General features: G+C 40.6%; 1 protein-coding gene across 1 annotated transcript; it reads right to left on the bottom strand.

Moving 5' to 3' along the window:
- Positions 1 to 142: 142 nt before the first annotated feature.
- secisbp2l (SECIS binding protein 2-like) lies at positions 143 to 17,316 on the bottom strand. The gene is given in 19 exon segments (XM_044189762.1): positions 143 to 3,004; positions 3,494 to 3,713; positions 3,976 to 4,130; positions 4,727 to 4,947; positions 6,101 to 6,263; positions 6,373 to 6,505; positions 6,647 to 6,714; positions 6,717 to 6,821; positions 7,365 to 7,506; positions 7,702 to 7,869; positions 8,605 to 8,715; positions 8,845 to 8,955; positions 9,343 to 9,458; positions 9,604 to 9,628; positions 10,083 to 10,306; positions 10,993 to 11,131; positions 11,255 to 11,582; positions 12,793 to 13,007; positions 17,030 to 17,316. Coding segments are annotated over 19 exon segments (3,282 nt in total). The 5' UTR covers positions 17,051 to 17,316; the 3' UTR covers positions 143 to 2,387.
- Between the last annotated feature and the right edge of the window lie 172 nt (positions 17,317 to 17,488).

Genomic DNA, 17,488 nt, shown 5'->3' with positions numbered 1-17,488 from the left:
TTTTTGCTTAAAAAGTGACTGAAATGATCAATCAAACTTGCTGATTAGTTTTCTTTTTAACTGTTTCAGCTCCACTGCAATCTAATTGTGTACATGCTGATGAAATAGCCAACAGTGGATAGAAGATCAGGCATCAATCAAATGATTTACATAAACAACATTTTAATGATGTTAATCATCAGTCCATACAGGTTAAGAGTGATAACAGGATTATGAGAAACAGCCTCAAACAATGTTGCTAGTGATGTACAGTCTGAAGGAGACGGTCTTAAATATCCATATAAAGATGAGGAACACGCTGAAAAAAGGACTTCATTTAACCGTTTTTTTGTTTTGTTTTCTTTGTTCACATTAGTTACAAGACCTTTATCAGTACGTATTTACATAGTGCAAAAGACACACTTGCTGTCAATTAAAATACTTCAAACACTTTGATGGACATCATAGCAACATAAAGCCTACACACAGCATACCTTTTATCAAACTAGAAATACTTTCATAATCCCAAGTATGATATTCAGTACACAGTCATCTCCCATCTTAGGGCTTCACATTGCATACAGCCCGACATACTGCATTTACACACCGCATCATCAACTGGCTGAAATCTCACTATGATTCACTACCAAAAATCATTATCAAATTGGATTCCAACTGTTAAAATGTTAAAACTATCAAATGGCTTTAAGAACAGGATGATTGTATTTTTTATTTTAATACAATGCAAAATCAAAATCTCTTTTGTACACTTGTATTTACAAGGGTTTATCATTTGTATGTGCATGACTTTGTGAAGACTTGTTTGACCTCCTGTGGTGACTTTTCCCCAATGAGGGAGCTTGTCTGCTGTGGTGAACTGACTTTGGATTAGTGGTTGTAGCTGGGCGTCCACAAATTCTGTCTATAAAATCTAGAAGAGCTCTACAAGGATTAATTTCAGTTATAAGCAACCGTATTTGATTTTTGTCAACTTGGGCATTGTTAAACTTCATGAATACCAGTAAACACCTGCTTGTCATATTGGTTAATTTGATTTAAGTCGCATCTTTTTAAACAGGAAATAGAGTCAACACTGGGAAAAACAATGACTTAGTGCACCTTTCTAGTACCCCGATTCTTTGATAATGTTGTGAACTACATAGACAGGCCTAAGTGCTTTCCTATCTAGTGAGTAACTTTATTACCAAGTTCTGTAACACTTCGAAAATGTCTTTCTGGATGGAAGGACTTAAAAAGATCTTAATGTTGATGATAAATTTGATAAACAGGCTTCTAAAAATGGTGTTAGGTCATTACCAAGTAAAAGACAGCTTGAGAGCCCCCATCAGAGAACAAACACCACCAGAGAGAACAAAACAGGAACACTTTTTTATGAAACACAGACAGCATTTGGGAACTCAAGACAATTCCAGTCAGAGGAAAACAACCCAACATAGTTTCACACTAGGCAAGATCAATATGACAAACCAGTATATACTGTAGTAGAACCACATAGACAAGGTTATATACACAAAGCTTGTTTTGCTTCTTAGAAGTTAAGTTGTTTGAATCATCTGAATACAGAATGGGCCACTTATTATTTGAACATTTAAAAAACACTCTCTGATGACTGATGGGTGGGAGTGGTTTTGGTAGAAAGACAGAACCCCTGACACTAATATTTTGTGAGGAAAGCTAATTATCAACCAAGCAGTAATTAAGAAATGCATGTCTCTCCTTCCCTCATGGAGCAGTCAGGTGAAAAAAAAAACAAAAACAAAAAAACACACATTATTTACAAAGATAAAGCTAATGAACACAGCAAAATCAATGCAAACAATGTGTCTATAAAACACACACACAAGCACACAAATACTTCCAGAGCTGTAAACCTTCTGAGCTCTGTATAATGTCAGATGGGAGCTGAAAGGTTCCAACCTTCCTTCTGTGAGCTACAGACAGCAGTTCATTTTTTAGAGCTCATCACTTGCTCCCAAGGAATGTCCCTGACTCTGAAAGAGTTCAGCTTCGGAGGAGGAAAATCAAAAAAAAAATCCCTCTGAATTCAAGTGTAGCAGGTTATGGGCAGAAGAAGGGAGGGCATCATTTTAGATTACAAGATGAGTAGGGTTTTTTTTTTTTTTTTTTTTTTTTTTAAGAAGTGTTGGTGTCAATTACTATCCCTCAAACTGTGTTAGTCGTCATTTGGTCTGTGACCCTGTGTGTTTGTAAGTTGGTCTGTGTATTGTGTTAATGGTGTGTGTTGGTCAGTTGGTTGGATACCTGAGATTATATCTGGTGTCAGGGGTTCGAAACAGAGGAGAAAAGCTGCTGGCTGCTGTGAAGAGGGATGTGTGAGTGTGACAGAGGGAATGAATGTATGTAAGAATAGAGGAAGAGAGGTGATATCAACCGGTGACCTTCTTAGCCTCCACTTGCTCTTTGCCCTCCTTCGTCGTCTCTGTGATGTCCTCTGAATCGAGGTCCTCCTCGTCCTCACTCTGCCCTCTCTCCTCTTCTTCGTCTTCCTCTTCCTCCTCCTCTTCCGTACTTTCCTGGCTCTTTCCCAACTGCAGGTTTTCCAGGGTCTTAGACACCCAAGATTCGATGCGGCTGCTGAGGGTGGGCACCTCCACAGAAATAGGTTCAGGAGTGTAGTCCTCCTCCTCCTCGTCTTCCTCCTCTGCCTCTTCCAACATCCCGGGGACCAGGGTGGAAGTGGTGGAGGTGATGGAGGAGTTCAGAGGGCCCCTGCAGCTCCCATCCAATGAGCCAGTCTCTGTGCTCTGCTGAGAGGCCAGCTCCAGCCGGTCGTCAACACGGACCTCGTCTCTCTCACCGGTACCCTGTGTCAGAGGCCCTGCCCTGGGCTGCGGAGCAGAGGAGCCAGGCGGGGCGGCGTTGGGGGTGGCTGCCAGGGCCTCACTGTCTCTCTGGGCAGCTGTGGGAGGTGCAGGGCGACTCGGCTCAGCCTCTACAGGCTCTAGGGCATCTGAAGTCTCCACCATACTCCTCCAGTTGGTCTCTGAAGGAATTAATATTTGTCTTATGCTCCATTTTCTTATCTCAGCAACATTACAGAGAGTGGAGGAAAGTAACTACGTACATTTACTCAAATACTGTATTTCAGTGCAGTTTTGAAGAACTTACACTTTACTTGAATGTTTCCATTTTATGCGATTATACTTCTACTCCTACTCCACTAGTACTACATTTCTGAGATAAATATTGTACTTTTTACCCCACTACATTTATCTGACAGCTATAGTTACCAGTTACTTTTCAGATAAAGATTTTATATAAAAAAAACAAAAACATAAAATAATCTTGAGTGAGTAAAAATGTGACCTGAGCAAAAAACACCTAGAAACTGCTTGGGGTTCACAGAGTTAACAATAACTGGTACTTTAACTTAAGTAAAGGATCTGAATACTACTTCCACCACTGATTACAGATAACCATAAAAAACTATGACAAAGATACCCAGCAGAGAGCCAGAAATGAGAGAACTTACCATACTCCTTTTCATTGACCTCTGAGATAGGCTCAGAGAAGATGGAGCAAAAGGAGATAGCAGAAGCAGCAGAGTGGTTGCGGGAATGCCCCATGTGGTGCGGGACTTTCTTGTCATTTTTCAGAGCCTCCTCAGCCTGCTCCTGCTCCAGGGCTGACACCATGTCCTTGTAGGCCTTCCTAGCCTCTTCTGTCAAAGACACTAAACGGTTGAAGAGACCCTGAAGAAGGTAGATGGTGGATTTAACCAAGTCAGTAAGAGGCAACAAAAACAAAACATGAGATGCTTAGAGATGATACTGTGTTTCCAAGTTGTTTCCTATGTGTCTCTACTGCTCTATATTGACTACTGACCTACTGTTTATATTTTATTTGTTCATTCATTGATCTGACATTAAGATAGATAGATTGGATGGATAGATAATACAGTATTAACAGCAATGTATTACAATCAAAGGGTTTTAGTGAATGGGAGTGCCTTACCTCAGCTCCAGAATAGTTGAAAATGCCAACCACACTAACAGGCACTAGTTTGTTGACGCATCGTCCAAGGGCTTTTCTGCCCAAGGCAAACACAAACGGGATCTCCTGCTCCCTTGCCATGGCAATTACATTGTATAAAGCTTCATCCAAACCACCTGCAACACAGTAAACAATTAGTGACTCAAATGTACAAAAATGTAAATAGATGAATAAAAAGAAAAGAAAATATCAGCTAATAACTTGAACATAAGAGTGAAACAGCCTGCTGTTTTGGTAATGTCTAAGTTTGGCTTGGGACACAACTCGCAGTATACGCAGTGTATGCCCTTCGCTGAGTGTTTATCATTAATTTGTCTTTTTTTTTAGAAATTTTAAACGTGCAATAACTGATTTTTTTTGGCCACTTGAGGGCAGCGGAAATAATTTGTGGGCACAACATTGACACATCATCTTTAAAAGTTGACATGGCAAACTTGTTAGCAAACAGTTTATTTACACATCCAGCACTTACAGAAGAACATTATTATTCATTTGGAATGGTATTTCTGGCCACCTGGCGAATGTAAGTCCAATGTTTACTCTCTTTTAGCTTTGTTTTTCTCTCCCTTTCACATTGTTTTCACATTGTCATTTGATACATTGTTATAAAAATAGCAATTATAGCTGCTTTAAACATGTTTACAGGTCAGAGGGTCAGACAATTTGATCAAATGTGGACTGATGCTGAAGATGGTATTGCAATATTCTTCACCTTTGGCCTGGATCTTCTCACAGTTGGGAGAGATGATGACACACTTAATCTTATGCAACTTCATGTGCTTGGTGACCTCCCTGAGACCCATGACCAGGCGGCGTTTGGATTTAGCCTTGGTAGGATCCTTCTGGTAGACCCGCTCCTGGAAGCGAACCAGTTCCTGTAACAGCAGAGTCACACTCTCGTCGATCTCCTTACTCAGCACTTGGTTACAGTACCTGCAGAAAAAAAATTATGGAGGTTACAAATGTTCATCTTTTAGGTGGCTACCAAGCTAACAATGACGCTTGCCATTAATGTTAACGAGCACAAATAATGCTACGAATGGTTAAAGGCTTTATAACTTGAATGATTAGTTTAATCGATTAGTCAACTGACAGACAAAGAAAATGCACAATTTTGATACTTGATTAATCGTGAAAGCAATTTTTCAAGCAAAATACTAAATTCTCTGGTTGCAGCCTCTAAATTGCGATGATTTTCTTCTTTTTTTGTCTTATGCAACTACTGAATAACTTTAGGTTTTGAAGTGGGTCCACCAAAACAAGCAATTTGATGATGTCAACTTGGGATTTAGAAAATTGTGATGGGCATTTTAACTGAAACCGAAAACTGAAAAAATAACCATCAGAGCAGTCTATGATGAAAATAATTGTTTGTTGAAGCTCTAAAAGGCTTTCGTCTTTGTTGTTCCCCTTAAAATGACTCTCTCCAAGATTATACAGCTGTTCATGACAACTTGTTTAACTGCTTGTTGGTTATGCTTATGCTATTACACTTTGTTGCTATCTGACTCCTTTTCTGAATCAGGTTAAGCCTTGTAGCCTCTCTAAGAAGATAGCAGAGCCATTCGATCAGAGCATGCACACTCCTACTAGCTTTGTGGTTTGATGAAAAGTCTATTGGAAGGTCGACGTAGTATGGCCTGAGGAATAAGTGTCCTGGAGGTCAGAGCTGAGAGGAGGAGCTTGGCTACAGAGGCCTTTTGGAGGATTTAAATGCAAAATCTGTTAGAGAAGGGTGGGCTGGGACAAAAGGCCTACAGCAGAGGACACAGAGGGACAAAGCTGTGTTTGTGACTACTGGCATACATTTTTGCTGAGAAGGGACAATGTGCTAGACATCTGTGCCATACTCTACAATTCTTTATTGTACAGTTCCGCCCTTAAAAAACACCCGTTAACTTTCAGAGTAGGCTTCTCACAGCCAAGGCTCTGATTTTTGAGTGGGACAAGTATTTGCTTTGGTAACCATTTTTCGTTACCACATTGTGCATTTTTGAGACATTCCAATGCCAGGGATTCCTACAAAAGGTCTGCCCTGTTCAACATCCTGTTTCTCACTCCATGTGGGGTAAGAGACCGTACTTACTCTCTGAAACGTCGGCTGTGGATCTTGGTGATGGCGTTAGAAGCCATGGGACTCCCAATGCCAGAGCTGGCAGGAGAACCCTGGGATACTGGGGTGATGCTATATGGAGAGTTCTGACTGGCCGGGGAAAGGGATGCATCACTGGGCATACTCAGCCCATTGTCTGTGGTACAAACAGCAGACCAGAAATAAAAATTAGAAAATGTATCACGGATAAAAAAATATGGATACAATTTAATTGTTTTCACTTCTTAATAATGAATTACCCTCACCTTCTTGGGAAGCAGGCTCTCGTGGAAGATCATCAGTAAAATGTAAACCGTCCCCCCCATGCTCCTCCTGGCCTGAAGACTCTTGTTCTACACTCGCCTTCCCTTTCTTCCCTTCACGTTCCTTCAAGATAATCTATTGAAACACAGAAAAAAACAAGGGCACTTAAAAGGATTTGCAGGTTCAAAGATCTCCATTCCTTTTCATTTGAATGTAGGCTAAATAACACCTTCCTGCACCTCTCCTAAATAATCAATTTTAACTTAAATCATTAACCTTCTTAAGGGCTGTTGGCCGTTTTACTTTGGGGATCTCTCTCTCCTTCCCTCTCTTGATACGGGTGCAGTGGAATCCAGGGAATTATGTGGGGCTGAGTATGGCTGCTGATGACCCTTCAACATGGACGGCACGCTGGTCGAGCCTGAACCGTGGAACGGAGTAGTTGTTCCAACTGGGGAGAAGGACAAAAAAGTTGTGAGTGAAGGTGAATATGTGTACATGTATGTGTGCAGTAGGTTCATAATGTTTGGTTTGTGTTGGGACTGTCAGAGGTTTTGAGTCAACTCAATGGTCATGGTCTGGCCACTCAGTGGAGGCAGCGATTCAGGCTACTGTCAGTCACAGTTAGGGAGAAATTAGAGTGTGTGTTATCTTTACTGAGTCTGACAATCACTATAGTTTTGAACATGTTTTCATGGGAACATAAGGGCATTTACAAAGGCACAAAAATGCCAGATTCTACACAATGGGGCATGTTGAAAGTCCTAAATTCCAAATAAGAAAACTAAATGAAATGAATGTAAGACACTTAATATGATATTTGCTTAACAACAATACATACTATAGCCTCACAAAAAGAGTATTGAGTTAAATCATCAATTTGACATTCTAAACTTAAACCCAATATTGTCATTTACTGCAGGGCTGTTGTATTGTTAGATGTTTGTTTAATTTTTTATACCGCTTGTTAATGTCTGACTGAGTTTATGAATACCTGTAAAGGACAGTGGCTTGGTATTGGTGAGTTGTCTGGCCTTCATAGCCTGCTGATGTTTCTCCAAAGCTGCCAGCATGTCTCCCAGGTCCAGCTCGACAGAGGTTTTACTCTTCTTCCCTGCTGCTTTGGTGAATGCCTCCTGCCGGCCAAGGAAGGAAGAACAAGGTCACACCAATGAACTAGTCAAATACAACTGGAGATCACAATATTAATTATAGGCCAGGCAGTGGTGAGGACCAGAATTGATGAAACAAGGCATTAACAAGCCATAACATTAAAACTGTTCAGTCTGAACCTAACCTACATGACCTGCAGACATAGTGCAGGTTTATACCTGTAATTTCTTCTGCTCCATGCTGATTTCAGAGTACTCCTGTGCAGTGGCCAAGGCAGCAGCCAGAGCCTTCTTCCTCTGGCTCTTGGCCCTCTTGGGAACAGAGGTGGTAATGGGGATGGGTGTCTGCACAATGTTGATAGGGGAGTTTTCTGGTAGGTTATCCAGCTGTGATGCGTGTAGAGACACAAATTAGTATTTAGTAGTAGTGTAAAGATTAACTGATACAAGAATCAGAGATTCGGCTGCATAGATACATAACCACAGATCCGACCAAATTCTGCAAAAAATCATTAGGCTGTCAAAAACCGATCTTTCCAAAGTGCTCTCTCTATATTACTGCAGTTCTGTGCCTCTAGCCTGTGTGTGTGTGTGTGTGTGTGTGTGGGAATTGGTGCATGCAACGTGTACAATGCAGCCTGAAGTTTACATGGCATTTGCAGTCTTCAAAACGTGCAGCAGTATCGTAAAATATGCTGGGGGCACCACACACCTTGCTACTAATTTAAAAAGGCGATATGTACACTGACCGAGTTACTGAGGGGAGCAGTAAACACAAAACAATGCTAATGCTACTTTCAAGCTTCTCCCGGTTTAAAGCAAAACTGAAGCTATGTGCTGTTTTATTTGCAGGGTCATGCCATACAGCATTATTAAAAATACCAAATTCAGAGGGATGACACTAACTGTATCGAATTGTTACAAATGTATATGCATTTTGTTTTTATTTTTAATTTTATGTGTTTTTGTATCAGATGGTGAACTGTGTATGTAGATACCGATCAAATCCTCTGAGAGAAAAAGATACACACCTCTAGTATTTAGTAAATCCTGCAAACAGTCAGCACATGACACAGCGTGAGCCTTTAAAGACAGTTGTCCTCAGAAAGTGCTTTCCCTTACCAGGTTTTTGGGCAGTTTAGGTTGCGTGTGTGTCTGTGCTGCAGTAGATTCTGGTTTGGTGCTGCGTTGGACAGCCCCTCCAGTAGCGAGATCTGGGAACTCATCTTCATCCTGACAAACATGTAGAAAACATTTCAGCACAACAAATAAACTCTGGCTAAAATAAATCTATTATGAGTCATGGTAACAATGCGGCATTGAGAATTCATTACAATGAAATTCACAAAAACCCTCTCTCACCTCAAAGTAGAGGGGCTCTGGGGTGAGCTCAGTGCCAGTTACCACAGCTGGCTGTAGTCTTTGTTCTGACTGGTTGGGTGGCACACGCCCTGGATAGCCACTGTGGAAATCCTGAGAGGCAGAGACGCACAGAAAACACAGGAGTCAGACAGAGTCAGACATTTTTCTTGCTTATGACAGTTTCCCGATAGGTTGACTCATGTACCCCTGTGAATGGCTGTTTTTTTTCTTTAAATTGTTCATTGACTATGTATGACAGACACTACAGATTTGCATTATGTGAGAGACTGGATGTCCGCATCATATAAAAAGTTCAACTCGTACTCTGAAAAATTCTATCTTCAAATGCCACCAAAAATCAATAACAGTATGCTAATGATTAATGTAATTGTAATGCTACATACTGTATATTTTTATTTAAGTATTTCTCAAAAATGTCAGGGTGTTATCAGATCGCAATTTTTTACTGAGTGTCTGCTCCAGTGGGATCTATTGTACCTGTGTGAAGTTTCTCTGTTCAGGATTCTTCCTCTGGTCTGGTCTGTGAAACTGGCCGTTCCTGTCCCCCCAGGACTTTGGGGTAGCCTGAGAGGCTACATTTACCCAGGTACCTGCTAGTGAACAAAACAAAATTAATAGCAATTCTCTGGTTTAAAAAAATCCATTAATTTGCAATATATTATATACAGGATACATAAGAAATATGGATATGAAAGCACAGTGTGAAGATTCATTCAAAACATGTTGCATTAAACTTACCTGTCATTACACCAGCCTCTACTCCCTATACAACACAGAAAATATGGAAAAGGTAGAGAAAAAAGACAAGTTGAGATATCTAGTGTATGTTAAATATGCTAATAACACTGTGAGGGCAAAGGTAATTTAAGGACAACATTACACCTCCCACACTGGTATTTACTCACTTACTGTTCAGTGACAGGTCAAATCAAATGTCAAGACCAAATAATTCCTGACCTTCTACCTTAACTATAAATAACATAACAGCCTATCTCAATCTATTTTTTGAAATGACATTTTTCAGAGCGGTATTCAGCTTGGAGTTTCAAGCTCCTGACTTGCTATCTGTATTGCTATCTTTATTTTATGCTTTATTTACATATTTTCAATGCGTTTCGAACCCCTTCCAATATCAATTTACAGATTATGAGTTAAAAAATTCTACACTTTACTGTAAGTCTGTTGGGTCTGGAGCTGATGGGAAGTAGCCAACTTACTGTGGGTGCTGCTGTATTCTCTGCTGTTCGTTGTGTTACCCCTGTTGCCTGGTTGTGTTTGGGGCTACAGTAGCCACTGTCACTGTCTATATCTGCCTCACTGGCGCCCTGCTCGTTGTAGATTTCACCTGGATGGGATGCCCGTCTTCTCTTTGTTCGGTTCTTCCACAGCAGGGGACTTGCCCGCTCAGCAGCACTCCGCCCTGACACCTCACCGGGGAAATCTGAGGACAAAGTAAGAGAAACTTAGACCTAAAATGAACTTATTACGCAGTGTTATAAAGTGGAATAAAACTGCTACCATCCATCATTAACATATAAATGTTAATAAAAAAAAGGACTATAAATACTGTAGAAGAATCAATGCAGACTTGTTGAACACAACTTTTTGACCAACTTTACTTTCAGTCAACTTTATAATGTTTCACTTGACCTAACATTACAATGGAGTAGCCAAACTATTTACATAGGCTCATTAGCTTTCTCGAGACATGATGAGCTGCACATGTTAAGCTCGTCAACTGGAAACTCTGCATTCCAGTTCATTCAGAAGTTAAGCACATGCATCATCAACCTGTAAGACCAGACACCGCTCTTACTGGCACTGTGTCCTGCTTCATCGCTGATAAGAAAAATACTTGTTCACAGGTAAAGCAGCTTACTTTAACAAAGTCTGGAATGTTTTGAGCTTCAGCTTCCTTTCAGCTACAGGAATGAAGAACATCTCTGACGTCGGCCATACACTAAGCTGGAAATTGAAACTCAGGATTTTCTCACTGCTACAACTAACAGGTTTCTTTAGTTCTTAGTTGGCAGAGTTTTTGTTCGATTTTTTTGTTAAAAAACCTCTGTATACACCCTGCATGGTAGGACTTAAATATAGCTTTAATTATTGACACAGTATTCTTACCGGTCTGCTGTGCTGCATCCACCAGCATGACTGTCTTGGTCCTACCATCAAGCCCCAAGGTGCACACCTCCTTCTGCACAGCTACACTCCTGGTTGGAGGGCGGCGACCCCTTGGAGGCTGGCACACACCCAACTGTTGCTGTAGGAGAAAGAAAGAGACAGGGCATGCTCACTAAATAGACTGAGGAAGACGAGGGACATTTTTTAGTGATATAAATAACGTATGTGACAGTATCACAATAAGGCTGTTGACCTTCTGTACCTTTGGGAGAACATTAGGTCGGACCATGCCTCTCCCCCTCTGACTAGCCATCCCATATGCTGGACCCAGAGGCAGTGGTCTTTCATTGACATCTGCTGAGACAGGGTTGACCACTCCGGCTTGCACTGGACCTGGATAGGTGCCAGGGAAGGGCTGGTAGAAGCCCATCACAGGTGGGCATGGAGCAGGCATAATCTGGTAATAAGCGTAGTCATTGGAGACAGGAGGCTGGGGTGAAGACAAGATGGGGTAGGCCAGGTATGAACCACCAGGGCTGGGGTTAGGCTGCTGCCAGCGCAGCTCCCCTCCATTATATATAGGATGTTGCCTGTGAAGCAGTAGAGAAGTAACATGTTAAATAATTTCTGATATTCTACTCTTTCAACCAAAATCAAATAATTCTTCTCTGCCAATGCTTTGTGCAAAAAATGTTCATGTGTGCTATGCTTTGAAAATACTGCCACAACATTAACAGAATGACACTCCTCTCCCAATACTGATTATACAAAATACTGCATTCTACAAAATGTTATATGAAACCCTAAAAGGAAGGCTGTGATGCAGGTTATACTGTCTTAATACTAAGCTATTTAGCTGTCAAATGTTATTTTCATGTAGGTCAACTTAAGGCTAAGTGTGCACTGTGCACCTGTCTTATGTGGTTACAAGATTAAAAATAAATATAAAATGAGACTCTGTATTGGCAGATACTCAATATTAAGAAACTCAACTACTCAGTTAAAAGAAACATGATTGTGACATCCTGAATTAATCACAACCCCCCCAATTTAAAACATTTCTCAGTTTGTATTTTCTCTAAACATGCTGCAATGATGGGAGACTAATTAAAATGTGTTCCACAAAATAAGATTAAAGCCCCTTTAGCAAGAGGGGCTCAAGAGAGGGGTGATGCCCGGGTTAACATCTGTGATGCTGCAGTGATGTGTATGATGGTTGGTTTGTTAGGGGGTGTGTACATGGTATGCAATGAAATGTTGATAAGGATCCAGATGACATTTTCACAGCCAGCCTACTATAGCGAGCATTTCCTTGCATTCAAATAGAAGGGAAGGAAACAAAGGAGCGGATGTGTGCAGGATACAGTAGATCACTTTGGACAAAGAAAGAGCCACTGGAAACAGATTGTAGTTCCATGTAAACTCTGTAACTGTGGGGAGGTTTCTATTCATAATTAAGCAGTCTTAAACTACAGAGCATCTAATGGCTTGAACTCAATACACTGTTTAAAGGATCTGATTGTGATCTCTTGTGAAGCACAACATTAGGGACACTCTGTTCTCTTCTTCTTATAGTAAACAGTGCGGTAAATTAGTTATTCTGAAAATAGAAAGGTCCAGAAGAGAGCAGATTGTTCTTGGGCAGTTCACAATGGGGACACCAGACTTCCCACAATGCCAATGGCAAAATCCATAATTATCATGAACCAGAAACACTGGTGCCATTAGCTCAGAATTAAATGGAGTTGAAGCGACTGCCTTTAGAGTAAATCTCCCCCTGCTGTGACAGAGTAACAGTACCTGTTGGGTTGGTTCTCCTGGACGAAAGGGTAGCAGGTGATGAGGTAGCTGGGTATGGGAGTGGTTTCCACCCCTCCGCCACCTCCTCCTATACCTCCACCCCCTCCTCCTCCTCCTCCACCTGCCTCTCCAGAAAGACTCATGCTGACTAGGGATCCTTCGAAACCTTTTTTCTGTGGGATGAACGGTTCCACTTCGGCTGAAAGCTTCACATCCTGCATAAAGACAAATGGACAGCCATTACTGTCACAGTGTGAGCTACTACTGCAACTACATGGTGCATTTGAGTGAGAAAAAGGTCTCTGCTCTTAGGCGGAGACCTATTTCTCAAATTGTTCAAATAAAGTCAGTCACCACATTCTCTGCTTGTGTCTTATCAAGCCCACTGTTTGCCTTCTCTGTATCTAAATGGTACAACGAATCATATTATTTTATTACTGTTATTGCCATCCCACACCTATAAAATGGGATTGCTGTAGGGTGGAAGCAACAATCCATATCAACACAGTCGTGAAAACCTAGCTACGGTCTTAAATAATTTGACTTGTTTGGGTAGATTTCTGTAGTTCATTAAGCTCTCTCTCTAGAGATTAAAATTTAAAAGACTAACGACACAACTTGCCAGCATCAACTCTCAAAACATTGGAAAAACTTCAAATTGTATGAGAAGATATATGAAGATAAATGCCAAGCCATTTTAACTTATTAACTTGAGTACTGAATGTCTGACACAGACAGAGAGAGAGCAATGCATAGTCTACCTCTCATTTGTTTAGTCATAATCACAGCTGAGCAATTCCTCATACTGTTCCAGTTGGTTTACAGTCTTGAGAGAGATAATGGGTTGTAACACAAGGACAAAACCTTTTTGAGTTCAAAGATGACATAATACACAACTGCCTGAAGATCTAAACAAAGTAGCCTACACAACATGTCAAAAGAGGGCTCCAACCATTCTGACAGACAGAAAGACATCTGCAGCTGGATAAACAGAGGTGAAGAATATAAACAGTGACCAGCTTCTTGTTAAAATGGTCTACGATGAGGTAAGTCTCTGTACCTCAAAGCCAAAAAGGAGTTAATAGTTTGTTTATGTTATTTAATTTTATAAAGGCTATTATCTGCCAAGCTGTGGCTTGATAAATTAATATGTAGATGCACATTTAAAGCTGGTGTTTGAGGCCTCATATGCTATGTTGCTCAATTCCCTCAAAGCCTTTGACACACTATGAACTTTGAGAGCACCAAGGTTCAAACACTACACTCTGTAGTTATGAGACCTAGGCTATACTATAGGTAATTTTACCAAATTCAGAACTTCATTAAACGGTTATTAGTTTCTAACCAGTTACGAAAAAAGTAAGGAACAACAAGGAAAGTGTTTTGGCCAATTGAGAATATTAAGATAAGGATTCGACATTAAAACTTAAAACCAAATTCAGCACTGGTAACTCACTAGAAGGAAGTATAACTCTTTCTGAAATTCCTCTAAAGACGAACAAATGTAGCCCTACATTATCCCTAAGAAATGATAAAGCAGGCCACAAAAAGGCCAAAGATTAGAGGTCTGGGACATTGGAAGGAAGGCTTGGGACTGAAACATTAAAGTACTTCCAAGCTCAACCACTTCAGACAACAGAAAACTAGAGAGACAGTCTCAAATGGGTAGGGTATGCTTAGTAATGACATCAACTAATCAGCAGCCCTATGTATCTCCTTATTAAATTAAAAACAAAAATCTAATCAGAAAACATGACAATGTTTAATGTACTGTATACTACAGAACAGCAATGTTTTTATACATTGCACTACACATTTTTAAACATACAGTAGTAACCCTTATTTTAAAGTCATAATATCAACATATCATAGAAAAGGTTTCAATCGTAGTCATCTGGACACTGTTTTCAGAATCAAGATGTTTCGGCTCCCATCCGGAAGTCATTCTCTGGATGGGAGCTGAAATGTCTTGATTCTGACAACAGTGTCCAGATGACTACGATTGAAACCTTTTCTACAATGGAACATTCCTGGACGAATGAGGGACTATACTGTCTTATCAAAATATCATGTTTGTTAGTGTCAGTATAAATGCATTAACTTTCATTTGAGACTCCTTACATGCCTGTCAGACGAAGTAAACTATCAGGAAATCTTCCTGAAAATGAGCAACACTCAAACAATGTGACAAAACTACATTTTCTCAGTTTACAGTTATTTTACTCAACATATCAAAGTGTTATTGCTATAATGCTATACAACTTGAAATAGTGAAGTAATGAACCAATTTGAAGTAAAACACCAAAATATTTTTTCCTGTCCTTCGCTGTCTTTTTTCATTACGGTCTGGGAGCATCTTTCACACCTCTGCATGCTCCTCATTTGATATCATGGTGGCATTGGTCTAACCCAAGATGGCAGCTCTGTCCAAGAGGTCCCATTAAAATAATCTGCTTTTTTGCAAAGGATGGGGAGAGGTGACAGGGTTCAGAGTACAAATACACCCCCTCACTTCTCTGAAACAGTGGTCGGGATGCATGAATGGAGTATCAGTGCAGCCAGTGGATGTCACACAGACAGCTATTGTCTCCCACTGCTACTGTCTGTGGGTGGTTCTCTTACTTTTCCTTAGGTAATCTATAGATCCGATCCTATCTAAACATAGCCATGGTGAATAGAGCCTGTTATGCCCATTCAGTAAAGAGCAAAATACAGTTGTAAAGAAAGATTTTTAGGGAATAATAGCAGCCTACATGCCCAGACTGATATGGCTGCAAGAGTTTAGGACTACAGTAGTTGGTCTGAACCTGTACGATGATACAGTATAGCTGATAGGGTGCTGTTATAGGATTAAGTTTGAGAGGATAAAGCAGAGACCGTACTACAGGATAAGCTAATTATACTGCAAGCCATAGCATGGAGGCCTCATGTGCACTGGTGGCAAATCTTGAATTCTGAACAGGAACGGAGACATCCAATTATTAAAAATAAATAAATAAAAAGCTGGTCAGAGGATCCATCTCTTGATTCAACCATGTGTGTCTTTGTGTATCTGTGTGTTAGTGAGAGGGTGAGTGAGAATAGCTGTGATTGTGGAAAAAGGCAGTGAGGTCAGACCCAGATGTGCATTCATTGGGGATGACAGTGATTAGACTGGGGGCAACTGATCTCACAAGCCTCTGTTTGTGTAAGGATTTATTCTCACACCAGTTGCCTTCAAACACAATCAGACAGTATGTGTTTCTGTACTGAAAGTGGGGTGAGCTGTGTAGAAAGTGGACCATATGCAATTAAGCTTTTAATTGGTTTCACATTAATAAAGACAGAACTGATGAATATCACAGCACTGGATTGCACATTTTCAGATGTAGTCAGTTGAGAAATCTGACAAATTTGAACAGAGAACCCCATGTTGTCAGCCAGAAAACACCATCGCCCAATGTGCAAGCTAACAGGTTACTCTGAGGCAATGGCAATACGCATAGGGACACCAAACCCAACCGCAACCAAACTAAACTTTCTGCATTGCAAACAGCGTCAGAGGAATGCCATACATGCAGATGAACCAGACGTTCCTCTATTGACTATCCACGAAACCTCTCCTGACAATAACAACACTCATGCACACATGCCTACCTGACTGACACCTTTTTACCAAGTCTACCTCTCCAAATTGTAACCAAACAATACATTTGTATAATCCGCTGTATCTGTCGCACTGATCAAAATGACAGCTGAGATGTTTAGCTTTAGCTAGCTAGCCAAGCTAACACTTAACACAAACTGTGTTTCTGGGCTTATCACATAGCTTTATATCCATGACAACATTTCTAAGTAATTTTGTAAAATGACCAAAAACACATGCATTGCGACAGAAGACAAGAAATACATCAGTTATCTTTTGTACTGAGCTGCGGTTACCGTTAGCTGTTTTCACGTTAGCTTACTAGCCAAAAGGGGTTAACTGTTCGCATTGGTGCTTCCCATGACAAAAACACCCAAACCTACCGTGTTGTTTGTTTAACTAATGGCCCAAATAGCTAATTTAAGTCACCACTAAGCTACGCTGCTATTTGTAACTACAATAACGGAACAGCGGCTTTTTGAATATCGTTAACGAGAGTCAAATGTTGGGCCTCGGTAGAATAAACTAACGATATGTCCCTTCTTACATAGGCTAAAGCTTTAGCAAGACCCAAACTAAAACCAGATCATTTTAAAATTAACTGTAACTCACCTTATTGTCACTAGCGTCCATGTCAGTCACCAACGCCGCTTCAGACCGTCATCGACCACAATGCGGACGTCAGGATGTGGGCCTTTTTAATTTCTTCATTGTAAATAATAATAATAATCACTGAAGGCTTAGGGAGACTCACACCCAATTCCTACTAACCGCTAACTAGACCCCACCGCTATCTGTTGCGAGATGCTGCTGCGTCAGCTAGCTGCGCCCTCAGCAGACTAGCTTGTAGCTTCAGCTTGCTGCGAGTGAGCAAACTGCTGTCAGTGTGGAACTGGGAGTCACCTGGAACGGAAACCGTCGAGGCCCATAAAGCTTTTACTGATGGAAAAAGCAGTATGTTACGTCATTAGTGCACAGAAATACTTTCAAAGAGTGATTCAAATCAAAAGAAAGATTTCTTTATGTCTTATTTATGACAGTTAAAAACATTTTATTCGACGTTTAGCCCGT

The sequence above is a fragment of the Siniperca chuatsi genome, linkage group LG1, assembly GCF_020085105.1.
Source record: "Siniperca chuatsi isolate FFG_IHB_CAS linkage group LG1, ASM2008510v1, whole genome shotgun sequence".
Lineage (NCBI taxonomy): Eukaryota > Metazoa > Chordata > Actinopteri > Centrarchiformes > Sinipercidae > Siniperca > Siniperca chuatsi.
Note: the sequence above shows the minus strand (reverse complement) of the source record. Positions and strands in the feature narration are given on the sequence as shown.